The 13,381-nt window shown below is 60.9% G+C and overlaps 1 protein-coding gene across 6 annotated transcripts in view; it reads right to left on the reverse strand.

Annotated features, from left to right (window-relative positions):
• Positions 1 to 1,100: 1,100 nt before the first annotated feature.
• The window catches only part of SEPTIN9 (septin 9), a 165,091-nt gene continuing 152,810 nt past the window's right edge, over positions 1,101 to 13,381 (reverse strand). For all 6 annotated transcript variants that reach the window (XM_007185763.2, XM_007185765.3, XM_057535333.1 and 3 more), the window contains 8 exons: positions 11,956 to 12,084; positions 11,483 to 11,564; positions 11,072 to 11,209; positions 9,001 to 9,118; positions 7,908 to 8,003; positions 7,514 to 7,610; positions 4,036 to 4,087; positions 1,101 to 2,941 (listed from right to left, as the gene is read on the reverse strand). In XM_007185763.2, the coding sequence (XP_007185825.2) occupies positions 2,806 to 2,941; positions 4,036 to 4,087; positions 7,514 to 7,610; positions 7,908 to 8,003; positions 9,001 to 9,118; positions 11,072 to 11,209; positions 11,483 to 11,564; positions 11,956 to 12,084 (848 nt within the window). In that variant the 3' untranslated portion in view covers positions 1,101 to 2,805. The remainder of the gene's footprint in view (positions 2,942 to 4,035; positions 4,088 to 7,513; positions 7,611 to 7,907; positions 8,004 to 9,000; positions 9,119 to 11,071; positions 11,210 to 11,482; positions 11,565 to 11,955; positions 12,085 to 13,381) is intronic.

Genomic DNA, 13,381 nt, shown 5'->3' on the forward strand with positions numbered 1-13,381 from the left:
CTCCGTGTGGCCACTGCCCATCGGCTCATTTGGAGATGAAATCCACTTGCCTTCTCCAGAATGAGCCAACCTGCCTGACAAAAGGGCCCGGGAGGCCCCGAGGGGCTGAGACAATCCTGAGGCCACCCGACTTGCTGGTGGCAGAGCCTCGAGCCCAAGTCACCAGAATCCCAATTCAGGGCTTTCCTGCTCCCCACCTCGGCTGCCTGCCTTGTCCTGAAGCCTGAGACGGGGTGGGGGCAGGCACGGTGGGTATCGTGGGTTGAACAGTGACCCCTGACTCCCCAAATTCATGTCCACTTGGAACCTCAGAATGCGGCCTTATTCGGAGACAGCGTCTTTGCAGATGTTAAGATAAGGACCGAGATGAGGTCACCCTGGATTAGGGTGGGCCCGAGATCCAATGAGAGACAGAAAGAGACACAGAGGTCCCGTGAAGACAGAGGCAGAGACTGGAGTGATGCAGCCACCGAAGCTGGAAGAGGCAGGAAGGCCCTGCCCACATCATGACCTTGGACGTCTGGCCTCCAGACTACGAGAGAATCTGTTTCTGTTGCTTTAAGCCCCCCAGTTTGTGTGATTTGTGACGGCAGCCCCAGGTCACCCCGCCACGAGGGAGAAAGGGGCTGGTGAGGCCTGCGCACGGCTAAGAATCTGGACCCGGACCCCCGGCCTCACTCCCCGGCTCTTGGGACGCAGAGAAAACCTCGCATGGCAGCCTCTTATATTCTAGTCTTTTGGGGGCCAAGTTCTCTTGGAATAAATTGGTATGAAATTATTGTCAAATATCGACCAGCTCATAGAGCTCACTGCAATAGATTTCAATTTTAAGAAGAAAAACATTTCCAGGGATACAGTAATAGAAGCAGCTCACAGCACTGCCCTGTGGAGACCCTGCAAAGCCTCCTTGTAATGAATAAATTAAGAGTCTCTGTTCTCTTTTCAATCATCCCCTTCAATCAGTGCTTCTAAGTCCCTGAAACCTTTCTTCCCCCCCAAAAGGAGATTAAACAGTTCCCCAGTGATCACTTTCACGCTATCTTCACTCTCATCTGCACTTCCGGGGTCAGAAAAGAGAAAAAAATCCCCACTCCAGAGCCTTCCGGGTTTGCATTTGGAACATTTATTTCAGGAAATACATTTTCAACACTTTGTTATTTATACAAAAAGAGACGAATTTCTCAAGAGGCACATAGCGAAAGGCCACTGTGGAACAGATCCCAGGGAAACTAACAATGTTTCAAAATCTGGCTACAGAGAAGGAAAGCGAAGGCATCCCGGGACGGAGGCTGGGACCCCGACGCTGGAGACAGACGCGTCCTTCAACATCTTGGTTTTGGCAAAAATGGCAAGTCGGCAAGTAAACTGTTTCGCTAAGGGGTCCTTCCTCTCTTGGGTGGGGAGGGAGCAAACACGCAAAGCGATGACACTCGCACGCACGCGCACGCGTGCACACACACGCACGCGTGCACATGCCAGGTCAGTCTGCACCCACCCCTCCCACCACACTTCTCACCAAGCCAGGGGTCTGCGGACGGCCGTGCATCTCCCCGTGTCTAATCTCACAGGCCTGAGCCGTGCAGACGTGAAGCCCGCTCTGCAGCCCAACAGTGGGCCGTGCACACCTGACCCCTGGCCAGTCCCTCTCTGGGGGTCGTTACGATGGGCTCCAGGGGGGGGGGCGGTGAACAGAGGCCCAGGCAAACTTAGGGCAACACAAAGTCAGGCTTCCCTGGCCTCCCACCTCCCTGGTGGTGGCATCAGCATGGCCTGGGCTGGGAGGGCCGAGTGTGCATCTGGGGTGCCCAACTGGGCATTCACTTAACCAGAGCATCTTGGGCCCACTGGATGTCTAAACAGACAGACAGACACAGGCTTCCCCAGTCACACGGGGTGGGGCAGGGCAGCCACCAAGGCCACAAGAGCCACTCTGAGTGTCCCCAGCCATGGTCCACATGGCCCCCCCGCTTCCTTCGGGCACCTGCCAGCACTTCCTCCCTTAGCTCCTGCTCCTGATTCACTCACTTGGACCTTCCCAAAAACCAGGCGGCTGGGGTGCATCTTTTCCCTTCCTGTGAATCCTCAATCAGATCCCGGCGGGGGGGGGGGGAGGGTGGTGGGACACGAGGGGAGATGAAGACACACCTCCCTCTCTCCAACTTGTCCCAATTTCTCGTCCAAGGGGACAGCGGGGGAGAGCTGCTGGCTTGCGAGGACGGCTGAGATAAAGGCACTTCCTGCTCCAGGACAGGCTCGCAGGCAGGTGGGCGGGCAGCAGCCAATGGCCTCGCCGCATCTAAGCAATTGGCAACTTGGGTCTCGTGGAATGAACTGCTCTCCCCTAGGGGCGGGGTGGGGTGCTCTGAGTTACGGCCAGGGCCATGTGGGGAGGCTGGGGCAGGCGGGGGCTCCAGGTCCACGAGGATGGCTCTATCCTCCCACGGGCACCACCCTGCCACGCCGCAGAGGCTGTGTCCGAGGGGCACCAAGAGCTGGAGGCCACTCCTCTGGCCCCGGGGCAGGGTCAGGACTGAGTCAGTGGTCCTCCCGCCCCTCCTGGACCTCAGGGATGGCCAGAGAGCCAGCCTCCACTCCGAGGACCCCCCAGCCCGGGTCCCCGTAGTCAGCGGGCTAATAACAAACATACTCAGAGGGCACTCGTCATCTTGTTACTTGGCAGGTGTAAAGGGGCAGAGATGGAGGACACACGGAGAAAATTATATAAAATAAAACGGGGCAGGTGGGTGGGGGGAGGGTGGGGGGAGACGGAAAAGACTCGGGGCGGGGTCCCGGGACAGGCGGTGTCTACATCTCCTGGGCTTCTGGCGCCTTCTCCTCGACACCGTTGGCCACCGCGCTGCTGCCCTCGTGCAGACGCTTCACGCGATAGGCTTCGAAGTGGATGGTGCTGGTGATGTCCTTTATGTTCTGCATGTGTGTCCTGGGAGGGGCCGGGGGGGCGTCTCAAGGAGGGCCACGGGCGAGGGCAGGAGGCTGGCCCGCTCACTCGGCCTGCCCTCCACACCCCCAATCCCCACTGCTTGGCTCCCCAGGGGTCCCCCAGTGGGGCGCTTTAGCCCCACCAAGATAGACCAAGCCTGGGCAGGGGTGTGTGTGTGGGGTCTCCAGGGCAACCCCAGCTGCTCTCGGGACCATGTGTTCTAACATGTCCCCCTTTCTCTGTGTCAACCCAGTGGCCAGTCCAGGGACAGGGGCTGAGTGCAGAGGCCCCCGGGCAGTGCGCAGGGCTGGAGTGTCCTTGCTCCAGTTTAGAAGAGCCAGGCCGGTAGCCAGGTGTGCTGGCAGGTAAGGGGCAGCGGCTTGCGGCAGGCGGCCGGGGTTGGGGGTGCTGGAACCCTGCTAGTCCTGTGTTCAACCTTCCCTTCTCTGCAGCTCAGCAGGAGAGATTTGGAAAGGGCCCAAGGTGGGCGTCCTTCCTCAGCCAGGCTTTCCAGCATGGCAGGGCTGCTCCTGGAAGCCAGAGCCCCCCAACCTGGAGGCCACGAGAGATGGTCCCGTCCCTCCTATTGACATTGCCCCTAGCATCCATCCTGCTGGCTGAGAAGTTGGGAGCCCCTGGTACCCTGGTGGCAGCCCCTACCTTCTCTGTTCACCTGCCCAGGCCCAGACCCACCCACCTGGGACCCTTGCGAATGGGCAGAGGATGGGTTACTCCTTGCCTGGGCTCAAGGAAACTGAAGAGGGGCCTCCCAGGTCAGAGGACGCTGGGGTGGGAGCTGGGGACCCCCAACACACGTCCAGCGTACAAGACCTCCGGGGGCCCTGAATCTAATGGGCTAAGGCTGCCGTGATGCAGACTCAACCCTTTTCAAGTAGAAGTAGAAAGGATTTTCACTTCTTGCTTCATTTCCAAGAAGGTGTTTTAGAAAAAATGGGCCTCCGAGGTCCCTCCCGGGAAGGCAGGCAGATAGGTGGGGCGTGCCGGCTGCTGCTCAAGACCTCCGCCCGGTCCCACCCCTCCCTCGGCCCTGACGGAGGCCCCTCCGGCGCTGTCAGCACCAGCCCGGCTCTCACCTGATGAGGAGGTCCCGCAGGTAAGCAAACTCACAATGCGTGGTGTTCTCAACTGCGGAGAGACAGAAGGGGCTTTAACGTCAGGCAAAAAGCCCCTTTCCCCCAGTGCTGGGCAGGCAAGCGGAGGAGGGGTCCACCGCACACAGGCGAGCAGTGGGCACCTTGGCTCCTGCCCTCCGGAGGGTTCTGCTCTAGCAGGGAGATGGCACTGTCACCCGGCCAAGACCGCCGCGGGGGAGAGCGCTAGGCTAAGAAGGCGGTGGCGGTGGGGCGGCTGCTATGCCGGGGGGACCGGGGGATGCCCCAGGGGAGACCTGAAGACGAGAGGGGGGCTGGGAACGGAATGAGGCAGGAATCAGGGCTGGGACTTCTCCCCCACGTGCTCAGGACACACACAAGGACACCCGTAAACAGAGACCAGGCACCGGGGGTGAGTGTTTACACTGAGCTCAAGAACCAGCAAAACTGAGCCGTACGCTGCCTGGGGAGGTGCACATGAGGACACACAAGAGCCTCCCAGACTGACAAGCAGCAGAGCAGCGGACAGCTCTGGGGACGCGGGAAGAGGGCAGGGAGGGGTCCCCAGGTCCCCACGGGCACCCTGGAGCAGGCAGGTAATGCCTTGGGGCTGAAGCTGGGGGCAGTTACTGCCACACTCCAGAACTACGTGGGAACACTCTGCCTGCTGTGTGGTCAGCAGGTGCTAGCACACCTTTTAAAGGGTGGTGAGTGGTATCACCTGGACTGAGGGAGGTGGGCGGAGAAGGCAGAAGGAGAGGCTATTCTCTGCTATTCTGTGGAGGCGTCCAGCCCGGGGGACTTAATCCGACCTTCACACACCCTACGGGATAGAGACTAAGGTTCCTCTTCTGTGGTTGTAGGGAGATGGGGCTCAGAGAGCGAAAGAGGTCTGCCCGGGTTCCACAGCCCGTGAGGCCTGGCTCCCTGGTCCAGGCTTCCCCATCCCAGAGCAGCAGGGTCTTTCTGAAGCTTAAAGGGTTGATGAGCCGGCAGGCAGGGCCTCCAGTGCTCCTGATTGGATTTCACTTGCCTCTTGCCTGGGCTCTGCCCTCCACACCCCTGCCCTCCTTTCTCCCACACCCCCCACCTCTACAGGGCTGTGCCCACACTAGAACCTTCTGCCGGCTGACTCTCACGCAGCCTTTTAATCTAACTTGGAGAAGCAGTGAGAGCTGGTGGGAAGAACAGAGCTCTGAACCTGGAGTGAGTGCGTTTCTGCCGCTTCCTGGCTTAGGTAAGTTATTCTGGCCTCTCTGACCCTCAGTTTCCTCATCTGTAAAATGGATGCCACCACCTCTCAGGGACATGAGAGAATTAAATGAGTTAATTGTGTGCTTTATGACACCAGCCTACCTCTTGAAGGCTTCTAAGGATGAGTAAAGTACCTCAGGACGCTGGTGTACATACACCAAATCGGAGGAAGAACAAAGAACTAGGACTGGTGGGGGTGGGGATGAGGAGAAGCACTTAATAACTCTGGCTGAGGGCCAGCACAGAGTGGCCAGCTCTCTGGTCAGCTCCCAATTCACAAGATCCCAGAGATTAAAAAAAAAAAAAAAAAGTCCACCAGGTCCTGAGGAAGTTCAACTATTCTAAGATAGGGCAGAAATTCCCTCCAGGGCCTCATGAAGGCTGCTGGGATGTGAGAACCACCACCCCACCACTGTCTTTACAGGTTCCATGGGGCTGTTTCTCATCACCGCCCTCAACGTGAGCTGGTGGCGCCACAACAACGCACGGGTCATTCAGTGCGTGGTATCCGGGCCAGAGCAGGAGAGGGGGACCCAGAAAACCAGCCTCGCTCATTTCCTGACAATTTCCTTTACCGGCTGCCTGCAGGGCCCTAGTTGGCCACCAGGGGGCAGCAGAGGCCTGTCAGCTGCCAGGCTGCCCTTCCCTGCCCCTCCCAGGTCCCCACTGGCCCGCCCTTTTTTTTTTTTGGGCTGCGTGCGGGATCTTGGTTCCCCGACCAGGGATCGAACCTAAGCACCCTGCAGTGGAAGCGCAGAGAACTACTGGACCACCAGGGAAGTTCCCCCCCACCCTCCACCATTTGGCCCTTTCTTATCCTGAACTTCTCCACCCTCCAAAACATACCTTCACAAAAAGGTTCCTAAACAGCAAGATTTCAGGAAGAGAGGAAATGGAAGAGGTGGAGCCAAGGCGGGATGAGCCCAGGGTGAAGCCTAATTGAGACTGCCCAGGTGGGTCAGGGAGGTAAAGGAACTTAACAATTAATCCAGGTAAAATGAGCCAGCCTGGGAATGCTCCATTATATCAGTTACTTAAAAGTATCTGCTTCCCCAAAAGCTCCAATGGTCCCTGAGACATTCTCTCATTTTATTAAACTCTTGGCACATGGTACCCACTTTATGGATGGTGAAAACAGGGGCCCTGGGGGATGAAGGGACATGCCCAAGGTCGTGAGCTGGGCATGGGTTGGGGTGGCAGCAGCTGGAGCTGAAAGCAACTGCTGGATTTTCTGCTTCCTTCTCTACGCTGGGCCTTTCAGCCAAGTGAACAAGGAGCAAAGTGGCCTATTCTACTCTGTTCTAAAGAGGGAGAACAGAACAGAGTCGGGGGGGGGGGTAAAGAAATGCCCAGGTCCACCCCACCCAGGGTCATGGCCACCATAGTGGGTAGGATTGTGTCCCCCAAACAACGTCCAACTCCCAACCCTGGGCATTTGTGAATGGGACCCTATTTGGAAAAAGTCTTTGAAGGTATAATTAAAGTAAGGATCTCAAGAGGGGGTCATCCTGGATTTAGGGTGGGCCCTAAGGCCAGTGACAAGTGTTCTTATAAGAAGAGGGAAAGAAAGACACAGGCACACAGAGGAAGGCTGTGTGAAGACAGAGCAGAGATTGCAGTGATGCGTCTACAATCCAAGGGATGCCAAGGACAGCGGGCAGCTACCAGGAGGGCGTCAGGGAACAGATTCTCCCTCAGGGCCTCCAGAACTCTGAGGATAAACTTCTGTTTTAAGCCTCCCAGACTGTGCTGGTTTGTCAGAGCAGCCCCAGAACACTAAGATGGGGGTCCCAGGAACTTCTGGGGGTGGGAAGTGGGGAGGGCATCTGGTTCTCAGCTGGACAGAGCTATAGCCCAGCCCTTTCCTAGGCCCAGAGAGGCGGGGTGATTTGTCCAGGGTCACACAGCACGCCTGTGAAACCCCAGCACCAGGACCTAGAACTTGACAGTGCCCGTCATACCTCCTTCCTCCCTGGATATTTCCCCGCCCATGGGAGATGGGAGTGGAGGCGCAACTCCGTCAGCTAACGGCTGTGGGTCCCAGATGAGCCACTTGCCCCCTCATTTCCCCCCAGCCGAGCGGGAACCATGGGACCCCTCGCCATGGCTAGGTGGGCAATGCAATAGATGAACGCAGCTCCCAGTCAGCAGAAGCAGCTTTTATTCTGACCTGTCTGGAGGCCCCAGACATCAGCTCAGCGATTACCTTCAATGGTGCCCCATTTGGTTTTCCTTCCAAGGATCCTCTTCCCGTTCACTTGGTACTCATGGTCACTGCCCACCACGGCGAACGGGATCATTTCCTGCGGGAAGGGCAGGCAGCATTGGTCATGCGAGCGTGCAAAGGCCAGTCCACTCCCTGGGCCCCTGGGTGGAGCTGCCCGGAGTCCAGGCCCCCAGCACTAAGACCCTTGGCCTGAGAAGGTTGCATGTGGACACTGGCACCGACTCCTCCTAGCCCAGAAAATCACGTTCTCATGGCTCAAGGCCTTCCCACCCGTTTCCCCAGACGCCCTGGAGGGGGTGGGAAGACCCCCACCCATGTCCTCTAGCAGGAAGTGAGAGGCCTCTGGGAACGGCATCCTGGTGGGTCCACTTACTCGGAATTTCTCGTTCACCAGCCGGTCCTCTGAGTCCTCGTCAAACTCCTTCTGGGGGTACACGTCGATGCCGTTGGACAGCAGGTCTGCGGTGATCTGGGGGTCCAGAGGGGAGAGATGCGGGCACTGTCCACGCAGCAAGCAGGACAAACCCAGCTTTGGGGCATCTGCTCATGCCACAGCCTCCACGAAGTGAGTGGCCCCAGGCTCGGGATCGGGGGTGGGCTCTGGGGGGCTGGTGACCCGGCTACTCTCCAGTTCTTGTGCCTCCCGCGTGGAGGAGGGGCAGCTGCAGACCTGCCTGCCAGGAGAGGAGGCCGCAGCCGCCCAAGGGACCCGGGTCTGTCCCGGGTATCTCCCTGTCCTTGTCGTCCAGCTCATCACACCCCCAAGAAAATCACTCAGGCTTGCCGAGTCCTCCCCTCCCTGAGCTCTACCTGGAAAGCCTCTCCCTGCAGCTCACCATCCTGCACAGGTGCACCTGCTTGTGTTAAACCGTCACCACCCTCTGCAGTGACAGCTACCCATATGGGTGATGTTCAGTGATAACATCCTGGTGAACAGCTGTCATTTCTGCCCTGAGCGCAAATGCCTGTGTGCAGCTTTGGGAGCTTTCTCGTTCCTTTTTCCACCAGACGCACCCATTACCAGGGCACCGTCCTCCCCTAAGCATGCTGGGAAAATCCCTGGCACCTGGGCTGTGAGCGGAGGCCCGTGGGGCGGTTTGTGGGGGGGGGGGGGGGAGGGCGGAGCTTTGGGGATTACACTGAGGGGCCTCCTTGCTCACGCCCACTGAGGCGGAGGCTCTGCGGGGACCCAGGCACCTGGGTTTTTCAAGTTCCCCAGGTGGTTCCGACGTGCGGCCCTGTTAGGAAGAAGCGGCCCAGGGCTCACCCTCCTGCTTGGACAGCAGCCCAAAGCGGGACAGTGGCAGAGAAGAAAGCGGCCAGCTGTCCCCGGGCGGAGACCGTCCCTTTCGGACCATCTCTTCCATCTAATAAAAACGTGGCATGCTTTGTCTGACGGCCCCTCACCCGCCTCGCTCCCACAGAGGGGCAGGGGGCCAGGGAGCTGGGCGGAGATGGAGCCCTACCCGCTGTTTGAAGTAGACCCTCTCCTCCAGGGTCAGCGTGTCAGCTTTGGCGATGACCGGGACGATGTTGACCACTTTGCTCAGGCGCTTCATGAACTCGATGTCCAGGGGCCTGAGGCTGGAGCGGAAGGACATGGGTGAGGGTGTGGCTGGAGGGACGTGGGAACTGCGGGCAGGAACGAGGGAGGGGGGCCTACTCCAGCCTGGATGGAGCTGAGGGAGGCCCCTGGGGTGCCTGCAGGGGCTCCCAGGTGGGTGCACGCCGACAAGGTCACGGCTGTGGGCTGAGGGCTCCAGCCAAGCCAGGAGCGAGGGACAGAAGAAGGAAAAGGGCTCCTGGGACACACTGAGCCCGGGCAGCAGGGGGCGGAGGGGCAGGCCTGCTCGTACACGAGCTCCCAAAGCCCCCAGTGTGTCCACTCGGAGAAGTGCTGCCCCTGCCCCCGGCTCAGGTGGCCATCGTGCCGTGGGTCCTCGCTACGGGGGAGAGGAAGGAGGGATGGGAGCTCACTCGGCCCCACCTCCTGGGACGGGCTGGGAGGCTGCTCTCTGGGGCGGTCCCAGCCCCCCGCCCACAGGCTCCAGTGCGCCTGAGATCTGATGTGGAGAGAGGCTTATTACCCTCCAGCCCCTCCCTGCCCCCCACCGACTCGAAACCTCTTCTCAGCAGGTGTGTGGGCAGGGCCGCAGGACCCCCGAATGGCGGGCACCACGTTCCCACCAGGAGCAGAGCTGCGTCTGCTCTCCTCCCCCATCAAGGCTCAGTCAGTCGCAGACATGGGGTGGGGCTGAGGCGGGTTCCAGGAGGAAGTCCGAACGAGGAGGGCGAGGGGCCACCCCAGCCCCACGGGCCCGGGACCCAAGGGAGGGACGGCACAGCGCCCAGCTGGGTCCCTGCGGAAGCAGCGGTGCCCACCCTCAGCTCGCCGGCCGGCTCTGCTTCCCAGCGTCGGCCTCCGTGGAGCAAAGCCTAGACCAGCCGGACCAGCTGCCGTGGGGCCCACGGCTGAGCCCGCTGTCCCCCAGAGGGAGAGGCTCGGCCACGGTCCCTGCTCTGGTGCCGGGCCTCCTCGTCCCTGAGCTGACCCTCGCTGCGGGCAGCTGGGGGACTCGGCCTGGTTTCCCACAGAGGCCCCAGCCGAGGCCTGCCGCCTCCTGCCGGGCTCCTTCCTGGACGTGCTGCAGGGCTGAGGCCCCCAACCCCTGGGCTCCCTGCTCCGAGTAGAACCGAGGGTAGAACAGCCAGAAAGAGCCAGAGCCTCAGGCCGTGGTGACCGGCAGGACGCCGGGCCCCAGCTCTCCCTCTCCGTCCACCCACGCTGCCTCCCCACCCCACTGCTCCTGCTGTCCTCTGGGTGCTGGGTCCACCTCCTCCCCATGTCCTGACTCAGGACAAGCCCGAGGGTGTCCACCAGCGGACAGAAAGGCACCAAGGTATCCGGCGCAGACAGAGCCACAGGGAGCCAAGGACAAAGGGTCTATGAGGCCATCAAGAGCCCAGCTGCCCTCACAGGGGAGACCACCCCTGCTCAAAGGAGGCAAGGAGACCCCCCCCCCCACCCCTGCTCCGGGGCACCCACCGCAGGCCAGCCTCGCTGATCTGTGCGTGCACCTCTAGCTGCAGACAGAACCCGCAGGAGAAAACAGCTCTCACCAAGGCGGCCTCGACCGAAAGCCCTTATCCAGCCCTACCAGGGGCCAAGCCCATTCTCTGTGCTTGAAACCCTCCTGGTGGTCCCCGCTGGGGACTGTTATCACATCGTCATCACCCCCCTTAGGGACCAACAGCCACCCTGGAAGAGCGGGTAGGTGCTAAGGACACACAGCTGGAGTCTTAACCCGCCTGCCAGGCCTACCAGGATGGCCGGCCTGAGAAGGCAGGTCCAGGCCCCGAACCATCCTGGGCCCGCCTGGTCCTCCAGCCTCCCAGGCAAGCTGGAGGGTGCACAAGTGGGTGGGACGTGGTTTGGGGGCAGAGGGAGACTGGGGCACACAGGCTGCTGACCACGGCCCGCCCAGCCCTTCTGCACGCAGGGCAGACCAGCCCCAGGCCTCGGCTGTGTGCACCTACGCGTGGCCGGTGGCAGGGATGAAGTACAGGCAGCAGTGGACGCGCGTGTCTGGGATGCGCTTCTTCCGGTTGATGTTGACCTCCTCCTGCAGGTACTTCTCGTACTGGTCATTGATGAACTTCATGATGGGCTGCCAGCTGCATGGAGGGGCCCCAGTCAGCCTGCACGCGGGACCCCCACCACCCGAGCTGGGGGGCAGGCCCCCGTCCCCACCCGCAGGTCCGTAATTCCCCAAGTCCCAGCCCAACGCCCGTACACGTGTGGAGGCGTCTGACATTCTGAGCAGAGCAGAGACCCGCACTAGCCTCCTATGCTGACCTTTGACCTCAGGGGTCGGGGGGAGGGGCAAGATTCCCAGCAGCCCCGTTAGGGCTCTTCCACCCGGGGAAGTGGCCCCCGGAGCCCCTCACCAGTTCTCATTGTTGATGTGGTCCCCGAACCCCGGCGTGTCGATGACCGTCAGCTTCATGCGGACGCCCTTCTCCTCGATATCTGCACAGAATCCCAGCCCCATCGAGCTCAGGGGGAGACCCAGGACCCGTACAGACACCCCAGCCAGGCTCCCTGACCACCCTGCCCCAAAGAAGCCCACTTGGGGCGCCCCCAGGGTGCTGCCAGGGAGATGCCAGCCTGCGGCAGGGAAGTCCAGCAGAGCTGATGACCCTTATCCTGGGCACCCCCTGCCCATGATTTTTGGTGGAAAACTCAGCTATCTCCAGGGGGCTCTGACCAGGGCCTGCAGGGGTCCCGGAGAGCAGCCCCGACCCCTCACCCTTCACCCTGAGTCTCAACGTGCCCAGAGGTGTTGCCGAGAGTCACCAGCTCAGGGGACCTGAGGTACCTGACTTGGCATCCCTCCCCCCAGCCCCCGCCCGGCACTCACCGTGTGTGATGGACTTGATCTCAATGGTCTTAGGGATGCGTTCCTCCGAGGTGGGCTGCACTGACTTCCGGCTGATCTTGGATTTGAAGAGGGTGTTGATCAAGGTGGACTTTCCCAAGCCGCTCTGCCCTGGGGAGAGAACGGGGCTGGTTGCCGTGGCGCTCCAGAGAGGGCAGGTCACGGGCCTGCGATGCAGTGATGCCTGGGCATGCCCCCCAGCACACCTTGGTTGGGGGTGGGTCAGGGGGAGGTCAGGAGGCAGGAGGGTGCCCGGGTGGTGGCCGAGCTCTCACAGTGTGTTGTGGCAGAGCAGGACACGGACCCCTCGCCTTCTGACCACAGGGATGGTCAAACTGCCCCACGTGAGGCCCTGGGGTGCCCGGGAGGAGCTGAGATGCAGAACACTGTTGGGGAGGCAAAGTGGGGGGCTGGCCCCTCCAGTGCAGCTCCACCCTTAGCTGTTGGGCATACTGGGATCGACGTGGGGTTTGAAGGAAAAGCCCTACAGAGCCCCCCACCCTGGGACCTCAGGCTGGAGGCTCTGCATCCCCCAGGGCCAGGCTGCCCACACTGTGGGGCTCCAGTCCAAAGCCCTGGGGGCCGGGCTCCCCGCCTCCCAGGATCATCTCGGATGAAGAGTCGGCACACTCAGCACACAGAGCCTGCAGCCAAGTGACCGCCAGGCTCCAAAAAAGGCCACTGCTGCAGTCCTTCCTGGTACAGGAGGCCTGACCGGGCCCCCGGATGGTGGGCAGCTGTGCCTCACTGCCAAGGGCAGGGACGGCGCTGACCAGTGCCCACATCAACAGACCTGGCAGCTGAGGGGCCGAGGGGCCAGTGAGCCCCCGGGGCATCAGCCGCCCCCTGGTGTGGCCCCAGAGGAGATTCTGGCCTGGCTGTGAGCCCAAACCTCACGTCACCCACAGTCCCCTCCTACAGCAAGAGGGACGAGGGCAGAGGGCACAACAGGGAGGGGACCTGGACTCAGTCGTGACTGGAAGGCCCCTCCTGCTCTAAGTCACCCTGAATCTAGGGTCCGCCTTGCGGCTGCTGACCCACGTCCCACCCACGCAGCCCTCGCCGTGCGCCAGGCACTGTCCTAAGAGCAGCAGTTTAACCCTCACAACCAGGTGCTGTCATTAGCCCATCAGACAGATGAGAAAAACTGAGGCCAAGTCCAGACTGAGGATCAGAAGCAGCAGCCCAGCTCTAGGGCCCCAGCCAGGACCTTCCACCTCCGGGGTTAATAGCGGCAATGGCCACTGACGCTTATAAGATGCCTCCTATGCACCAGGCACACCTCAGCACCATGCACACGTGCACACACATGCACGCACCCGCACACGCATGCACGCACCCGCACACGCATGCACACAGGCTCACACACTCCAGACTTGGAGCCCCATCGCTTTGCCTCTGCGCCGAG

The sequence above is a fragment of the Balaenoptera acutorostrata genome, chromosome 20 (genome assembly GCF_949987535.1).
Source record: "Balaenoptera acutorostrata chromosome 20, mBalAcu1.1, whole genome shotgun sequence".
Taxonomy (NCBI): domain Eukaryota; kingdom Metazoa; phylum Chordata; class Mammalia; order Artiodactyla; family Balaenopteridae; genus Balaenoptera; species Balaenoptera acutorostrata.